Source organism: Lactuca virosa, chromosome 7 (assembly GCF_052849685.1).
Source record: "Lactuca virosa cultivar CGN04683 chromosome 7, Lactuca_virosa_CGN04683_v6, whole genome shotgun sequence".
NCBI classification, from domain to species: domain Eukaryota; kingdom Viridiplantae; phylum Streptophyta; class Magnoliopsida; order Asterales; family Asteraceae; genus Lactuca; species Lactuca virosa.
In genome coordinates this window covers 55,644,512-55,663,263 of record NC_136432.1, presented here as the reverse complement: position 1 = coordinate 55,663,263, position 18,752 = coordinate 55,644,512, and the positions used below count along the sequence as shown (strand labels likewise).

Here is an 18,752-nt window from a genome sequence, read left to right as displayed (position 1 = left end):
AGCGATATCACAGCCGCTCGATGATTTGATTTGACTTATGTGCTGGGCCCGGTCAGGACTGAATTGATGTGTTCAATTAAGTTCTATGTCAAATGAATCTGAGATCGAGAAACCAACTGCTGGACAATTAGTTCCGTAAAAATTGTCTGCACAATATCTAAACAGAGGACTGTACGATCCCTTATCTAAAGGACAGGTTACTGATGAGATCAGAGTTCAGCAGCGTCTTTGAGAGCTACGATTGCTAATCGAGTTGTACGTTGCATTTGTGGTTACTAGACTTATCCAAGTGGGAGATTGTTGGATTAGTGTCTAAGCCCGTAACCATATTTGGTAAGTACTTGACCCGGTTGTGCATGGTCCTTTTGGGTTGCCTTCACCAAAGCAACTTGACTGGAGAAATAAATAGAGAAAGGGGTTATTATGATTTATTAATATGTTATAAGAATAATATATTAAAGGAGAAATCATATTTGTTTAATTAATATTGGTCAATAATTAATTAGGAATTAATTTTGTGATCAAGTGTAATTAATTAAACTAGAGGGGCTGAATTGTAATTATGTAATAGTTGCAAAATAGGGAAATGGTTATCCTTGTTAAAGGATGGACGAATTCAAGGATAAGGATATCCTTAAAATCGTCCAAGGTCCAAGATATAAGGGTTTTCAAGGCTTATCTTGTGGTTGCTTGGTGGGCAAGTAACTGGATAAGGATAAGGACTGAAACCCTGATCCCAACCCTATATAAAGACCCCTAAGGCCTTAGGATTTCGTCCACTTGATCCCTAGAGCATCCAAGGACGATTTCTACCTCTCCCCTTCTCTCTCTATAGCCTCTCCAATTGCTTGTGGTGTTTGTGAGCCATTAGAGGCACTACACTTGTGGTGCTTGCTTTCAAGACTTAGAGTTTGAAGATTTAAGTTGTTATTGCAATATAACAACAAGAGGTATGTGATCTAACCTTATATATGAATTTCGAAAAATAGCAAGCTACATTAGGGTTTTATTCATGTGTTCATAATGTTGTATATCTAATAGTGAAAACATAGATCCAATTCTAGGGTTGCATGCACACATAGGATTGTATGTCTAAAACCCATCAGTGGTATCAGAGCCAGGTTAACTTGTTTTCAATTAGTATTATTCAATTGTATGAACTTGACAAATTAGGGTTTATAGCCAATAAACCCTAGGAGGTCATAGATTTCGAGATTAGGGTTTCCTAACCCTAATTTGCGAAAATCTTGAAAGGGTTTTGAATCCTTTCCTTTTAATCCAAGATTTCGAAATCTAGGGTTTGCAAACCCTTAGATTTCGAGATTTGCCTCCTTCCCCAAGATAAGATCCTAAATTTTAGGGATTTGGATAATCCCATATCTTGTAATTATCTTTTAATGGTTAAATATGTTAAATCAAAGATTTGGAATTATCCCATCCCCTTATTTTCGAAATTTAGAGGGATTAAAGGGATTAGGATAAATTAATTGTTTAAATGGTAATTATCCTTATGATTTAGATAATCCCTTATGATTTGATAATTAAATTAATAGTTTAATTTAAGATAATTATTAAATCAATTGTTTTAATATTTAAAATTTTAATTTAAATGGTATTAAATTCGAAAATTTTAAATTAAAACCCTAGTATTTTGAAATGTCTAAAATACACCCTATACTATTATATTATTACAAGCTTAATAAATATATATGTATAATTAAAAGGCTAGTCTTACCGTTAGTAGGCCTCATTCACGAAGCCGGTCTATAAGGTGGGTATAAGGTTGCTGCCTATAAAATGGCGCTTAATGGGTGTACACTCACACCCACCGCTTGCTTGACTGGTGGAGGGTCGTTAGCCGAACGGGTAGGATAGGGCAATCCACTCTTCATTAATAAGTATAATAAAGTAACTAAACGTTTTTTTTTCAAATTCTCAATCCTAGTTACTTTAGGCAAAAGTGAAATTGATGCAATCCCATGAAATTACACTTTGCACCCTTGCTAAAGAAGTTAGTGGAGCGTGTGTGGTTTACCGGCACACTAATTGGTTCTAAGCAAAGGTGGAAAAGGGTGATTCATTGTTTATCATAGTTCGATGGAGCGTGTGTGGTTTACCGGCACATCGAATAGGTGATTGTAACAATGAAGGCACCATGTAGATTTGCATGGTTATTCACACCCACTTTGTGATCCTCGGCATCCCAGTCACAGACGAGAGGGGCATATCGAGATTCAAACATGCCATTGAAAAGTTCAATGTATCTCCAAGAAAATCTAGGAATTCTCAATACATTTAAAACTTAAGCTTATGTTTTTCATGGTGAAGAATTAGTGAATCGTCATTCACTTACCTCCAAATTATTTGTGTGTTGGATTACGGCATCCCTTTTCTTATATGTAAATAATGTTGTTGGGTCCTAGCCCTAATTTTTCATTTTGGGTGTTTAATTAGGGATTCAATTCTAATCAAACTTTGTCCTTTTCTATTTGTAGATGTCTAACGCAAACAACGCTGCTGCTAACTCATTCACGCTAATGAGTCTTTGTCCAAAAGTGACTTTCGATGGATCGAACTTTAGCGAATGGATAAGATACATTCGCACCATCGCGCGTTACGAGGACAAAGAGTATGTCCTCGACGAGAAGCTCGAGAAGATCAATCCAGAAATCGCTACTCCCGAAGAAATGGCTGTCTTTGAGACCCACGAACGTGATGCAACGAAAGTCCATTGCATCATGATAGCCACAATGAACTCCGAATTCCAAAAGTCCTATGAGGACATGTATCCTTATGAGATGCATATAGACTTGATGGAGAGATATCACCAAAGCGCGAGGCAAGAGCGCTATGAGATCATAACGAATATGATCACTGCTAAAATGGGAAGTGGAGAGTCTCTTACCGTGCACTTGCAAAAGATGCAAAGATATGTTGATCGTCTTCGCAAGTTAAATATTAACTTTGGGGAGGATTTGGCTATCGACATTATTCTTCACTCCTTGCCCTCGTGTTACAACCAATTTAGGATGACCTACCACATGAACAAGGAAGAGGTCACCCTAAGTAAGCTCCAAGGTCTCCTTAGGGTTGCTGAGAGCAACCTCAAGGACAAGTCTGTTGCACCCACTCCCAATCCACCCGCTGCTCCTGTTTTGGCCATTGGTCAAGGAAGAGGCAATAAGAGGAAGGCTCCGTCTAAGAGTCACCGCAAGGGAAAGTCCCGAGATGGTTCCTCTTCTAGTGGGACCAAAGTTGATCCCGCTAAGCCTAACCCTAACCCAAAGGATGCAGAGTGCCACCATTGCCACAAAATAGGGCATTGGAAGAGAAGCTGCCTAGACTACCTGCAAGCTATCAAGGAAGGAAAGATCAAGCCATCTTTTACAGGTATATACACAATTAAATCTAATGATTCATCTCATGCTATTTCTTGGGTTCTTGATACATGGTGTGGTTACCACATTTGTTCTGATTTGCAGGGACTAAGAAGAAATAGGGATGTGGAGCATGGAAGAATAAATCTAATCATGGGGAACAGAAGATCGTCGCCTGTGACCAAGATTGGAGTGTATTCTCTAGTGCTTAGGAATGGTTTATGTTTAGATTTGAATAATTGTTGCTATTCGCCAGAAATGGCAAGAAACATCATTTCATTTCATGGTTTGTTTAGACAAGGATTTAGATTTTCTTTTAATAATGAGAATGGTTCTATTTGTGCTTATCTAAATGGTGTCTTATATTTTGAAGCAATACCATGTAATGGAATTTATGAAACTGTTATGATTGTAGATAACATAGGAAATGATGTTTTATGCATGGATTCTTCCAATAGTATGGATAAAGCATCCTTGTGGCATTGTCGTCTTGGACATGTCAACAAGAAGCACATAGCCCAACTCCAGAAGGATGGAGTGTTGGAGTCATTCGACCTTAGGGAAGATGACACATGCGAGTCTTGTTTACTTGGAAAGATGACCAAGTCACCCTTCACTAGTACATGTGAAAGGGGTGAGGGTTTATTGGACCTCATACATACCGATGTATGTGGACCTTTTAGATCAACCACGAAGGATGGAAACCGCTTCTATGTGACTTTTACCGATGACTATAGTAGATATGGGTATATCTATTTAATCAAGCAAAAGTCAGAAACGTTTGAAAAGTTCAAAGAATTCAAACATGAAGTGGAGAATCAATTGGGCAGGAAAATCAAGATGCTTCGATCCGATCGAGGAGGAGAGTACCTAAGTCTTGAATTCCACGATTATCTTAAAGAATGCGGAATCGTTTCACAATTGACGCCACCTAGGACACCGCAGTTGAATGGTGTGGCAGAAAGGCGTAATCGAACCTTGTTAGACATGGTCTGCTCTATGATGAGTCGTGCTTCACTACCTATCTCGTTCTGGGGGTATGCCTTAGAGACTGCCGCCCATATCCTTAACCGAGTCCCCACAAAGAAGGTTGCCAAAACACCTCACGAGATGTGGACAGGGAAAGCTCCCTCGTTGGCACATATCAAGGTTTGGGGCTGTGAGGTTTTCGTAAGACGAGAGACTCACGACAAGCTCGAACCTCGTAGTGAGCGATGTATTTTCATCGGCTACCCGCAGAAATCCTTTGGATATCTCTTCTATAGACCGAAGGACAATGTTGTCTTTGTTGCAAGGAGAGGAGTTTTCCGAGAGCGAGAACTCATAATCCAAGGAGACAGTGGGAGGCAAATCGAGCTTGAAGAGATTCAAGAGTCGATTGATGAAGGAACCTCTACCGCTGGCACTCAACCCGAGGAGGAAACTCCGGTTGAACCGATTGACGAGTCCTTACCTCTTAGACGTTCCGAAAGAGCTAGAGTTCAACCCCAGTTTTATGGTTTTCATATTACTACCGAAGGGGACACGTATATTAGTGATGGTACACTAATAAATCTAGATGAACCTAATAGCTATAAGGAAGCCATGGCAGGCCCGGAGTCTGTAAAATGGAAAGAGGCAATGGATAGCAAGATCCAGTCCATGTATGACAACCAAGTTTGGAATTTGGTTGATAATGTGCCCGGACGTAAGACCGTTGGGTGCAAATGGATCTTCAAGAAGAAGACCGACGTGGATGGAAATGTACACACATATAAGGTGCGATTGGTTGCGAAGGGATTTACTCAAACTCCCAGAGTTGACTATGATGAGACCTTCTCACCAGTTGCTAAGATAAAGTCTATTAGGGTGATGCTAGCAATTGCCGCATTTCATGATTATGAGATTTGGCAAATGGATGTCAAGACCTCTTTCCTTAATGGAAAGTTGGCTGAGGATGTTTACATGGCTCAGCCAGAGGGTTTTGTTGATCCGAAGCATCCGAATAGAGTGTGTAAGCTTGAGAAGTCCATTTATCGACTTAAGCAAGCGTCTCGCAGATGGAATCTTTGCTTCGATGAGAAAGTCAAAGAGTTTGGATTTGTACGAAGTGAAGATGAATCATGTGTATATGTCAAAGCCAGTGGGAGCATAGTAAGTTTCCTCGTTCTGTATGTCGATGACATACTACTCATAGGAAACGACGTCCCGACACTGCAGGATGTTAAGTCCTGGCTCGGGAAATGCTTCGCTATGAAGGACCTCGGAGAGGCTTCCTATATTTTGGGAATAAGGATAGTGAGAGATCGAAGTAAGAGACTAATAGGACTTAGTCAGAACACTTACTTAGATAAAGTACTAAAACGTTTTAGTATGGAAAATTCGAAGAAGGGAGAATTACCGATACAAAGTAATGCCAAGTTGAGTAAGACTCAAAGTCCGAGCACAGAAGCTGAGATAGCAGAAATGAGCCGAGTTCCATACGCTTCCGCAGTTGGCTCGATCATGTATGCTATGACTTGTACTCGCCCTGATGTGGCCTTTGCTTTGAGCATGGTCAGTAGATATCAAGGGAACCCGGGCAAAGCTCATTGGATTGCGGTCAAGAATATACTTAAGTACCTTCGGAGGACCAAGGAATGGTTCTTAGTCCTCGGAGGGAGTGATGACTTAAAGGTGCGAGGGTATAGTGACGCCAGCTTCCAGACCGACAGAGACAACTATCGTTCGCAGTCGGGCTGGGTCTTTACCCTAAATGGAGGAGCAGTGACTTGGAAAAGTTCCAAGCAGGAAACTGTAGCTGATTCAACGTGCGAATCAGAGTACATTGCAGCGAGCGAAGCGTCAAAGGAGGCGATATGGTTGAAGAACTTCATTGGTGACCTTGGAGTTGTGTCTGCCATAAAGGAGCCTATGGAAATTTTCTGTGATAATGAAGGAGCGGTTGCCTTAACCAAGGAACCGAGGGATCATGGTAGATCTCGACATATCGACAGAAAGTATCACTTTATTAGACATCGAGTAGAAGAAGGACACCTCGTGGTTAAGAGGATATCATCAGAAGATAACCCAGCAGATCCACTTACGAAGGGACTGAGTAGGGTTAAGCACTTGCAGCACGCTAGGAGCATTGGGCTGAAGGATGATATTAGTTTAGATTAGATAGTTTTAGAAACATGTAATAGATAAATGTAATTGACGTTTGATGATTAAATAAAGGAGTATTATTTATGAGTAAAGTTACTGTCTTATGTTAATTGTTTAACTATTGTTTCACTTTGCATGTTTTGACTTCCAGAATAATTGAGTTTATTAGGAATAATCGAATTATTCAAATAGTCCACAATCGTTCATATGTTGGAAGTAGGTATGAATGAAGATTGTCATGAATTGGTGTGTAGATTGTCTAAATGGTATTAGACATAGCAAAGGTTTGCTACAACGTTCATGAGTGCTTATGAACAAGTTTTGAGCATTGGAATAAACCCGCGCTTGCTGGAATCACTTTACGGAACGTGACAAAAGTGATCGCAAGACGATAATATCATATGGTCTTAAAACCAAGATATATGGTTTATTGTTTACTAATTGGTTGTGCATTGATAATGCGAAACCGCATCAGTAAATTGATGTCATAAAACGCATTGTTGTGTATAGTTGATTAGTAGATAGTAAATGCATATAAGTCGAAGTTTATCTGTTACTTCTATCCTAAGAGGGTAAAAGCGATATCACGGCCGCTCGATGATTTGATTTGACTTATGTGTCGGGCCCGGTCAGGACTAAATTGATGTGTTCAATTAAGTTCTATGTCAAATGAATCTGAGATCGAGAAACCAACTGCTGGACAATTAGTTCCGTAAAAATTGTCCGCACAATATCTAAACAGAGGACTGTACGATCCCTTATCTAAAGGACAGGTTACTGATGAGATCAGAGTTCAGCAGCGTCTTTGAGAGCTACGATTGCTAATCGAGTTGTACGTTGCATTTGTGGTTACTAGACTTATCCAAGTGGGAGACTGTTGGATTAGTGTCTAAGCCCGTAACCATATTTGGTAAGTACTTGACCCGGTTGTGCATGGTCCTTTTGGGTTGCCTTCACCAAAGCAACTTGACTGGAGAAATAAATAGAGAAAGGGGTTATTATGATTTATTAATATGTTATAAGAATAATATATTAAAGGAGAAATCATATTTTTTTAATTAATATTGGTCAATAATTAATTAGGAATTAATTTTGTGATCAAGTGTAATTAATTAAACTAGACGGGCTGAATTGTAATTATGTAATAGTTGCAAAATAGGGAAATGGTTATCCTTGTTAAAGGATGGACGAATTCAAGGATAAGGATATCCTTAAAATCGTCCAAGGTCCAAGAGATAAGGGTTTTCAAGGCTTATCTTGTGGTTGCTTGGTGGGCAAGTAACTGGATAAGGATAAGGACTGAAACCCTGATCCCAACCCTATATAAAGACCCCTAAGGCCTTAGGATTTCGTCCACTTGATCCCTAGAGCATCCAAGGACGATTTCTACCTCTCCTCTTCTCTCTCTATAGCCTCTCCAATTGCTTGTGATGTTTGTGAGCCATTAGAGGCACTACACTTGTGGTGCTTGCTTTCAAGACTTAGAGTTTGAAGATTTAAGTTGTTATTGCAATATAACAACAAGAGGTATGTGATCTAACCTTATATATGAATTTCGAAAAATAGCAAGCTACATTAGGGTTTTATTCATGTGTTCATAATGTTGTATATCTAATAGTGAAAACATAGATCCAATTCTAGGGTTGCATGCACACATAGGATTGTATGTCTAAAACCCATCAAAGATCATAGACAAACATAGTATGCATACTTGGTGTATGGCATGACTAGTGTTTAGAAAACATAGTGTACATGCTTGGAGCATGGGACAACTATTGTTTTAAATTCAAGTATAAAGTTGATAAAACCGAAACAATGAATAATGAGTAATCAATATGGTGATAAATAAAAGTGTTTATTTATATTCATAGGGTTTGATACCATATTTGATTCATTTATTCTTGTGTTTCACTTTGCATGTTTTGACTTCCAGAATAACTAAGTCGCTCTTCCTGAATGATTAAGTTATTCAAACCATCCACAGTCGGTCATATGTTGGAAGTAGATATGAATCAAGACTGTCATGGGTTGGTTTGTAGAGGTCCAAGTTGGTGGACAAAGTGGTGCTACAACACTCATGAGTGCTCATAAGTTCTGAGTATTGGATTCAACCCGCACTCATTTGAATCACTTCATGGATTTTATCACGAGTGATCATGAGACGATAATATCTTATATTCTTCAAACCTAGAGATATGAGTTGTTACTATGAGTTGGTTATACATTGATTGCACGAAAACGCATTGGTAACTCGATGTTATAAAACGTCACTTTGTGTATGATTCAACAAGTAGTAGAACAAGCCATATGAGTCGAAGTTTATCCATTCCTTTTACCTTCGGGATAAAAGCGATATCTGTGGGCCCCTCGATGATTTAAAGATGATACATGTGAGTGCTTGGCCAAGCCAGGACTGATTTGATTTGTTCAATCAGTCAGTCATCATGAATCGGAAATCGGGAAACAACAAATGGACAGAGAGAATGATTGATAATCCATGTCTCAGTCCATATGATATCTAGAATGGAGGAATATATGATCCCTTATCTAATGGACAAGTCATTGACAAAGGTCAGAGTTCATCGACAAGGTCAGAGTTCGACAGAAGCTTTTGAGAGCTACGATTGCTGATCGGTTCCTGAAGTCATACGCAATAATAGTTTTAGACTTATCCAAGTGGGAGACTGTTGGATTAATGTCTAAGTCCATAACTATAATTGGTAAGACTTGACCCGACCCGGCATGGTCCATTTGGGTTGCATGGCATCATGCATTTGGATAGACTATAATGAGAGAAATAACACTTAAGGTTGGTTAATATATTATAAATTCTAATATATTAATAAGGTTATTTAATTAGTATTGATCAAGAATTAATTTGGAATTAATTAAGTGATCAAAAGGAGACTAATTAAATATATGGGTTGATTGTGTAAATCATTCATTCTTATATATGTGGGCTTGTGATCCAAGATTCCTTATGTTGGACTAAGTCCATAGGGTGACCCATGGATACTCCATGGAGGTTAAAATCCATGGAGCATAAGGAATGGGTAAAGTTATGAGTTACATGGTGTAACCCTAATAGCCACCATATAAAAGAATCTCATGGCTCAAGAAATCGTGCACTAATGTGTGAGTGTGAGGGCTAGACGATTTCAAGGAGTGTTCAAGTTTCTCTCAAGTTATTCCAAGTGTATTTGGTGTTGTGTGAACCATTTGAGGTGTCACACTTGGGGCACTAGGCACTCAAGCTTCATGAAGACATTCTACATCAAAGAGGTATGTATTCTATCTTGTTATATTTATTATTTTGTATGCTAGATTAGGATAATACCTTGGATGTTCATAATTGTATGTATAATAGAGAAAACATAGATCTAAGGTATTTAGGGTTGCATGTACACTTAGGAGTGTTAGAATGCTCATAACCCAACAGTAAAGTCATAAAGTTGAAAACTTTATGACTTAGAACATCATTTTGGGCTTGGATATGAGTTTTGGGCGGAAGGGCTTAATAGATTAAGCTCTTAATGGAGTTTTGAGACTGGGCAGCGTACGCTGGGCGTACCCGGAGTTACATTGCGCGTACAAGGATAGCGCCCCGCTTTTTGGCCAACAACAAAGTACGCTGGGCGTACTCTAGTATTACGCTGGGCGTAATCCGCTGTGAAGAATTGTTGAGGTTTGGACCTTTGACCAGGGTTGACCAAGTTTGACTTAAGGGTATTTTGAGTATTCTGAGCTATAATTTAGCCTTGTTCTCTATCTAATAATTAAGTGACATGTAAAGGATGTATTCAGAGCATTGTGTTGTTCATCTATTTGTCAGTCTAAGAGGCGAGTTTTCCTCATTGTACCGTGGGTCAAAGACACCAATGCCAACCTACTAGTTTATGTATCCTGGTTATAAGATAGTGATATACTGGTATTTAGCTGAGTAGTAGATTTATATGATTATCTGTATTTGCTGGCTATGTGTTTAAGTTTATCTGTTTCATATGTTGATATATTAGGTTGGGTTGAGGTTGTACTGCTTTCTGTGGTAGCCGAAAAACCCGAAGCAATCCAGACATAAGCTGTGGGCCCCGAGGGCAAGCCATACTTATGTTGTGGGCTCGGGAGCAATCTATATATGAGCTGAGGGTCTGATAGGCATGCCAGACTCATACTGTGGGCTCATGGGCAATCCAGACTTATGATGAGGACCTTGTAGGGGTATTCCAGACATAGGCTGTGGACCCAATATATGTTGTTATATGTTGGGTGTGTTGGTACTTTGGGGGAGCTCACTAAACTTTGACCTACAATTTTAGTTTATTGTTTCAGGTACTTCTGAGGATCGTGGGAAAGCAAAGGTGTGATCGTGCACATCTTCCTATTTTTATGGCATTGGGTATTAGGAAACTCTGATTTTGAAATAATGTTTTTTTTGGAAACAATGACTCTTTTGTAAACAATGATGTTAAACGGTTAATTTTGAAAATTTTATTTTTTTTTTTATTTTTAGGATGGTACAGATATTGAGTAAGGGTGACATTTTACACCGACATGTTAACATAATCACAAAAACATGATGATCTAAAGATGGCCGCACAAAGTGGTTTGTGTTGTAAACATACCATGATTTCCCGCCTGAGTTCAGGCCTGTAGGTTGTAGTCACAACCGCTTTTTATGTTATGTCATGCTACAATCAAACGAATCATTAATTAGACATTTGTTGTATGTTCTGGAGGACATTCCGGAACACAATTCTATATCAACACATTCCTGAACCAAATTTTGGATCAACATTTCGGACGTGATCTACGTATTCCAAACATGTTCTATGGCATTCCGAACGTGTTCCATTCCTTCCGAACGTGTTCCAGACAAGTCAGAATTAGAATATTTCTAAGGTTTGTTGATCTGGTGTACACATATAACCATATGTAATTCTACAATAATCTTAAAACCACTAAAAACTGAAGGAAAACAAACAATATCTATAAAATTGCATATATTATCTACTTTTTATCATATAACCTAAATTAGAAACATAAAATTATAAAGATAATCGAAACTTACATATAAAAAATGATATTTTTCATTGCTAGAAGAAAATATTGTTTCAATTGGGTTGGTGTCCGGAATGAAGTCGAAAATAAATGTGCTTGAAATAAAGTCCAAAATAGGTTTAAAATACTATTTATAGGGAGATTATATTACCGGGTTGGACCCTATACCTATTTACTGAATACAAAATTAGGGTTAGAAATGAGTTGTAATGGTCATTTTTTATATATATTTTTTCTTTTATAAAGTGGTTAATTAGATTATACAATTTTCCATTAAAAAAAAAAAGCAAACACCAATCTGCATAGTTGTTTTAATAGTTCAAAATATTACGATTTGTTAGGATAAGTAGGATTATGTGACACCCGTATAATAAACTTAGTGCTTGTAGATTGACACCATCAATGACCATAAGTTTACCGTAACTCTTTCTATAAACTGGCCCCACACTCCTACACAGACAAGTATGTGGTCTACCAATATATTTGTCATGTCCAATACCATGTAATATACACGTGGTCTTCTCCTTTGTTGTCCCCGTCGGGCCCCATTCCCTCTCTTCTTCCTCTATTTATCCCCCCTTCCTCCCCATTCTCTCTCATTCACCAATACTAACACCTCCAGCCCTTCATTCCTTCTTCACACCAACAACCAAATAAATGGCTGTAAATCCTTATACATCAACGTTAGTTTCATCTTCTTTGTCTTCCAAACCCTACAATCAGACTATTCGATTCATCGCCATTAAACCAACCAAACCTTCAAGAAAAGCTTCCATCAACTGTGCTGCTCTACAGTCTTCTCCCTTACTTCATTTTCCACACACCATTAACAGAGAACAACAAGACTCACACCACCCACTGCAATGGAACCTCTTACAAAGAGCTGCGGCCACCGCATTGGATATGTTCGAAGGTGCCTTAGTTTCACGCGAAACTGAAAACCCTTTTCCCAAAACTTCGGATCCACGTGTACAAATCTCCGGGAACTTCGCTCCGGTGCCGGAACAAGCAGTGAAACATAATCTACCAGTTAACGGATCCATACCCGATTGTATTAACGGTGTGTATGTTCGCAATGGGGCTAACCCACTTTTTGAACCTGTCGCGGGGCACCACCTGTTCGATGGCGATGGTATGGTTCATGCTGTAAGCATCGACGGGAACTCTGTGAGCTATTCCTGTAAGTTAACGGAGACTAATCGGCTTATTCAGGAGAGGGAGATGGGTCGACCTGTTTTCCCGAAAGCAATAGGTGAGCTTCATGGACATTCCGGTGTTGCTCGGTTGGCTTTATTTTATGCCCGATCATTATTGGGTTTGGTTGATCATAGCAAGGGCATGGGTGTTGCGAACGCCGGTCTGATTTACTTCAACAACCGGTTGCTCGCCATGTCGGAAGATGATTTGCCTTATCAAATAAGGATTACTCCGTCGTCAGATATAGAGACGGTTGGACGGTATGATTTCTCCGAGCAACACATGTCGACGATGATAGCTCACCCGAAGCTCGACCCGGTAACTGGAGAGATGTTTGCTCTGAGCTACGACGTCGTCAAGAAGCCATATCTAAAATACTTTAAGTTTTCGAAAGACGGAGGGAAGTCGCCGGACGTTGAAATCCCATTAGACGTGCCGACGATGATGCATGATTTCGCAATCACCGAGAACTTTGTGGTGGTTCCCGACCAACAAGTGGTGTTCAAACTCCAAGAAATGATAAAAGGAGGATCACCGGTGATTTACGACAAGGATAAAAAGTCTCGTTTTGGGATTTTACCAAAAAACGCAGAAACATCCGATGACATGATATGGGTGGAGTCGCCGGAAACATTCTGCTTTCACTTATGGAACGCTTGGGAAGAACCGGAGTCTAACGAAGTCGTCGTGATCGGTTCATGCATGACTCCACCGGATTCCATTTTTAATGAATGCGACGAGAATCTTAAAAGCGTTTTATCAGAAATCAGAATAAACCTAAAGACTCGTAGATCAACAAAACGCTCGATTCTCCATGAATCCGAACAAGTCAACCTCGAAGCAGGTATGGTGAACCGCGACAAACTAGGTCGAAAAACCCAGTTTGCATACCTCGCCATTGCTGAACCATGGCCCAAAGTTTCAGGCTTCGCAAAAGTTGACTTGACCACCGGAGAAATCAAGAAGTTCTTCTACGGCGACGAGAGGTACGGCGGTGAGCCGTTTTTTCTTCCGAGTGGCCTGAACTCTGAGAGAGAAGATGATGGATATATTTTGTCATTTGTGCATGACGAGAAGACGTGGAAATCAGAACTGCAGATCATTAACGCCATGACCATGTTGATGGAAGCTTCAGTTAAACTTCCATCTAGAGTTCCATACGGGTTCCATGGCACTTTCATAAGCTCAAAGGATTTGGCTGAACAAGCACAGTAAAATCTCATATATATACGTATATATACATACACTCATGCATATACACATCTTCTATGTGTACATACAGTGCGTGATTAATGGTTAAAAAGGTTTTACCCCGATCGAGAGATATGCCTGAGGGATGCGTATAGAGAAACACATCCCCGGAATCTCCTCAGCCTTAGATGGTAAAAATTTGATTTTGGTGTTAATTAATTAGTTTTTATGGTTTTTGGAGAACCAAGCATGCAGCTTTTAGAGTGAAGCTCAGCTGGTTTCTGCTGTTATCCGGTTACAATTATTGAAGAAACATGAATGTGCTTTTCATTCTTTTCTGAATAGCTCTATACTAGCTATCTCTTGTGCTAAAAAAATGATATTTTAATCAGGTTCCATATAAACATAAAAGCGTTAATTATGAATAATTTACTATTAAGACTAGTTTGATTAAGACTAGTTTGATGTATTAATTGAAAAGTAAGTTTATTAAGACTAGGTTGATGTATTAGCTAAAAGAAATTAATGTTTTCTAAAAACTAGTTCATAATTAAGCTAGCTGAAAAATTATAAAAAATGAATATGTTTTTTTTATATAATCAATTAAAGATATAGTTGGAAATTAACTTTTTTTTTATATATAAAAACTGGTTTAAGTAAGTTAAAAAAAATGTGTTTATAAGTTTTTTTTTTTTTTTTTTTTTTGCATAAAAACATGAAAATTTAAAAAGTTCAAAAAATAAAGTAACTGAGCGCCAAAGCCTAAATAAATACAAAACTTGTTTTTGAAATCGAAAACAGTTTAATAAATTGCAATTAATTAAATAATATTTTGGTTGGTTTTTGTGACGGAATTATATAAGTTTAAATTTATAACAGGTGTCGTTGATAGGTCATAGAAAATATTATATTAAAGCATATTCTTTGACCACCAAAAATAAAGTATAATTATTCTAGTTCTCCACTTTTGCGTTAATCAATCATTATTTAAAAACATAATTGTCATTTTAATCCATCTTATAAATACATAAAGATGCTGGAAAATTTTCCATATGATGTGCATGCATCAAAATGAAATATATATATATATATATATATATATATATATATATATATATATATATATATATATATATATAGAAAAGTTCAATAAGGAACCATAATTATTGGTTCTTCAAGGAACCAAATCTTTTTTTCAATTTCAATAGCTTATTTTTTATCGAAAAAGTATCTAAAAATATCTAAATTCATATATTAATATTGTGAATGTGGAAAATATTTTTCGGATTCACCGTGTGAATCCGGATTCACATTGTGAATTTTTAAAGATTTACATTGTGAATTTGACGTAAAAAAAAAAAAAAGAATCGAATTTGATGTCACTGGAAAAAGGATAAAAAGTTATGAATTTATGTATTTTTAGTTTTTTTTTTGATAAAAAATAAGTTCTAAAAGTTGAAAAAAAGATTGGTTCCTTGGTTAATTATGATTCTGTATTGAACTCACCCTCTATATATATATATATATATATATATATATATATATATATATATATATATATATATATATATATATATATATATATATATGGAATTAGTTTAATTAAGGTATGTATAAAAGAAGATTTGTATTACAAAACGGTATCGTTTTCAATTCAACATGATATATATGCAATTTAAACTTGGGATATATAACAATTGAGTGTCAGTACGTTTATATATGTCTCAGTAAAATGTCTCTTAATCGGTATTTTAAATGACGAATATTGTTAAATCAATGGATTTTCATGAAAAATATGTTAATAATGCGTTAATTTGTAATTTTAACAATGCACTACATATGTAACTAAATTATATTGTTATAATATAATAGTTTAATATATCATCTATATATACCTATTGTTAATTTATAAGTATCATCCAAAAGTTAAATATTTATATGAATCTTTATGATTAAACATAGGGCACTGATAATTAGTGCACATGGTTTCCGCTATCAAAATAACCATAAACCCATCATTTAGCTTTGATTGCTAACTTTTATTAGTATGATTATTAGCAACTCCAGTGGACCATTACAAATTTTCAAAAGTTCAAGGTACAATTTTGCAATTAAAATTGACTAAATTACTTTAAATTTTAATACTCTTGGTACACTTAAGAGTTAGGTAATATAGTTATCTATCATTACTTTTTGTGAATTTCATATGGACACACCAATAATACAAGTAACAACGAGAAATGATATTGTAGGGCGAACACAATAAAATTTAAAAATTAGTAATACTTTTCTATTAAAGACATTTCAATTTAAAACTTAGGAAAGTTATTGCGGAAAACTTTGAAATATAGAGCTCTTTCACACGCACGTATAAATGTTACAACAAAATTGAGTAAATTACATGAAGGATACTTGTAGTTTAGGATAGTCTATAAGTTTTCCCCCAAACTTTTGTTTTTAACCGGGACCATTACTATAATTTGGTTTTGTTATGGTTTTAGTTTTTAGTAGATATGCAATGACCATTTTGTCTTTAGTTATATTTTCTAATCTTATTTATTTATTATTATTAATGAGACCCATCTCACATTCCTTTCCCTACACCCGTCCCTTTCATGAGTTCATGTATCCCCCCATACAATCGCCAACCATCAGCCCTGCTGCACTGCCACCACCATACAACCCCAACGTTGCCACCAATCCTAATGACGACCACCGATCCAAATCAGTCGTGCCCAATAACATTTGTCTATGTCGACGTCATTTGGAAGCCAAATCTCTATGATGATCTACAGATGAAAAACTGCTATTATAGGTTTTACAAATCTCTATGATGATTTTTGTGACGATCTCAATGATGATATTGTAAAAATGACTGTGACAATATATGTGATGTCACTTTACCCTTCCCCAAAATCTCTAGAAGCCAAATCTATGTGATGATCTCCGATCATACAATCACATGTCGACTAGAAGCCTAGTCCCTCCACTAAAATCGGGTCCAACCAACAAACCATCCAGGCTGTACAAGCGGTGGGTAATTTGGACCATAAATTGAGATTTATCTAATTTTTGGGTTTAAAAAAACTAGGAAAAATTAGGTGTCGTCTAAGGTCCTGATTTTGCAAGGAGATGGTGGGATGAAGGAGACGTGGTCGTATTTCTAGGGACTCCGATGAGCATTGAGGTTCTTGCGAGAGAATCTAGAAAACTCCGACAAACATTGAGTGATGTGGGAAGAGATGACGTAAGATATGGCAAGGAAGTGAGAAGAAATACAATGATCAAGAGTAGGATAAATGGATCGGGTGGTGGTGTTGGGTTTTTCATTCAAAATTTTTTTTTTCAAAAACATAAAGATGACAATGGAAGACTTTGATTTTGAACAAAATAAAACTAGTTTTATTCCCACCAAAAGATCATTTTGCAAGACTTAGAAAGATTAAACATAACCAAAGAAGAAGAAAGTGAAACAACCTTTGAAGACTTTGGTTCCTTTTGGCAATTAAGAAGTTGATGAAGATGGCTTTAAGCTCCAAGAAGAAGCTCTTTAGAAGTATCCACCAACATTTAGCCAACTTGATAAGATGTTAGTCTTCTTCTTGTAATAATAACACTCTTAAACCTTTAAGAACAAAACAAATCTTTTATCCTAAAGGAGAGTTCAAGTAAAGTATCAACTTCTTCCTACTTTGATCTTAACACTTTAAGAGATTAAACTAGAGAGAATATGGATATGGGAAGCATAAATTTTTGTGGTTTTTAGCTTATAACTGAAGAGATACATGCAAGCCTTTTAATCATCTTAATCCTAGTCCTTACCCATTGAGTCTTGATGCTTTAATACACCACGCGTCTAGCAACAAAAGGCTACAAGTGTAAGAACATGACATTATGATTAAATAAATGAACGCATACATGTCTTCTTTTCCCATTATGGTCTCCTTGAATATTTTATAAAAAGAAGAAGCTAGTTTTTATATAAAAAATCTTCTAGTTTTTATAACTTATAAACCATATAAATCCATATAAGACAAAACCCACTTTTGGTCCAAAAAGATATACATGACATAACAAATCACACCTTATGATATATTTTTATACTTAGCATTGAAAATTACTATTTCCATGAAATAAATAATTTCCAATTAATTACAACAATTATATTTTTTTATCAAGGTTCAAATTCTTATAAATAATATATTTGCATCAAGTTGTTGTTAGTGTGACTCTGTAGGATCATATATTATCTAGCAATATCATTATATAATGACTTTTGGACATATAGATCTTTCAATCTTCCACTTACACAAGACTCATCATAGATTGATATAGACAATGGTGAATGTCTAGCAACATTTCATTGCCCCCAGTAATATATGACTTAGTGCCATTCTATCAACATCCAATTCCTAAAAGTTGCAAGCTTCAATTGATATATTTAGGTATGTTTATCAGTTATCCCTTTGTTACAGACATCCTGCTGAACATGAGACTTGGATCGCATCAATCTCATTTGGAGTTCAACTTTGGGTAACACACGTTAATGTCTAACTCCTAACACATAAGAAAAACAAATTGTATCTTGACTACATAAGCCTCTTGCCAAGTTCACACCATACCTGAAAATGGATTTTATAACTGCCTGGTTAAGGATCAACATTTGACTATATCAACGCACAACACTCTCTACACTTAAGTCACAGTATCCATCTCGGGTGTTAAGGATACAAAGATAGTACCTCTAATAAAGTATCACTCATAATAGCGATCTATGTGGTGATCTTGATGCGGGTCTGTTCA

At 36.8% G+C, this 18,752-nt stretch overlaps 1 protein-coding gene across 1 annotated transcript; it reads left to right on the top strand.

Annotated features, from left to right (window-relative positions):
* The first annotated feature begins 12,175 nt into the window (after positions 1 to 12,175).
* LOC145124723 (9-cis-epoxycarotenoid dioxygenase NCED2, chloroplastic-like) lies at positions 12,176 to 14,293 on the top strand. Its single transcript, XM_079060172.1, has one exon. It carries the CDS (start codon positions 12,219 to 12,221, stop codon positions 13,971 to 13,973), a length of 1,755 nt encoding a protein of 584 aa, XP_078916298.1. The 5' UTR covers positions 12,176 to 12,218; the 3' UTR covers positions 13,974 to 14,293.
* Positions 14,294 to 18,752: the final 4,459 nt, after the last annotated feature.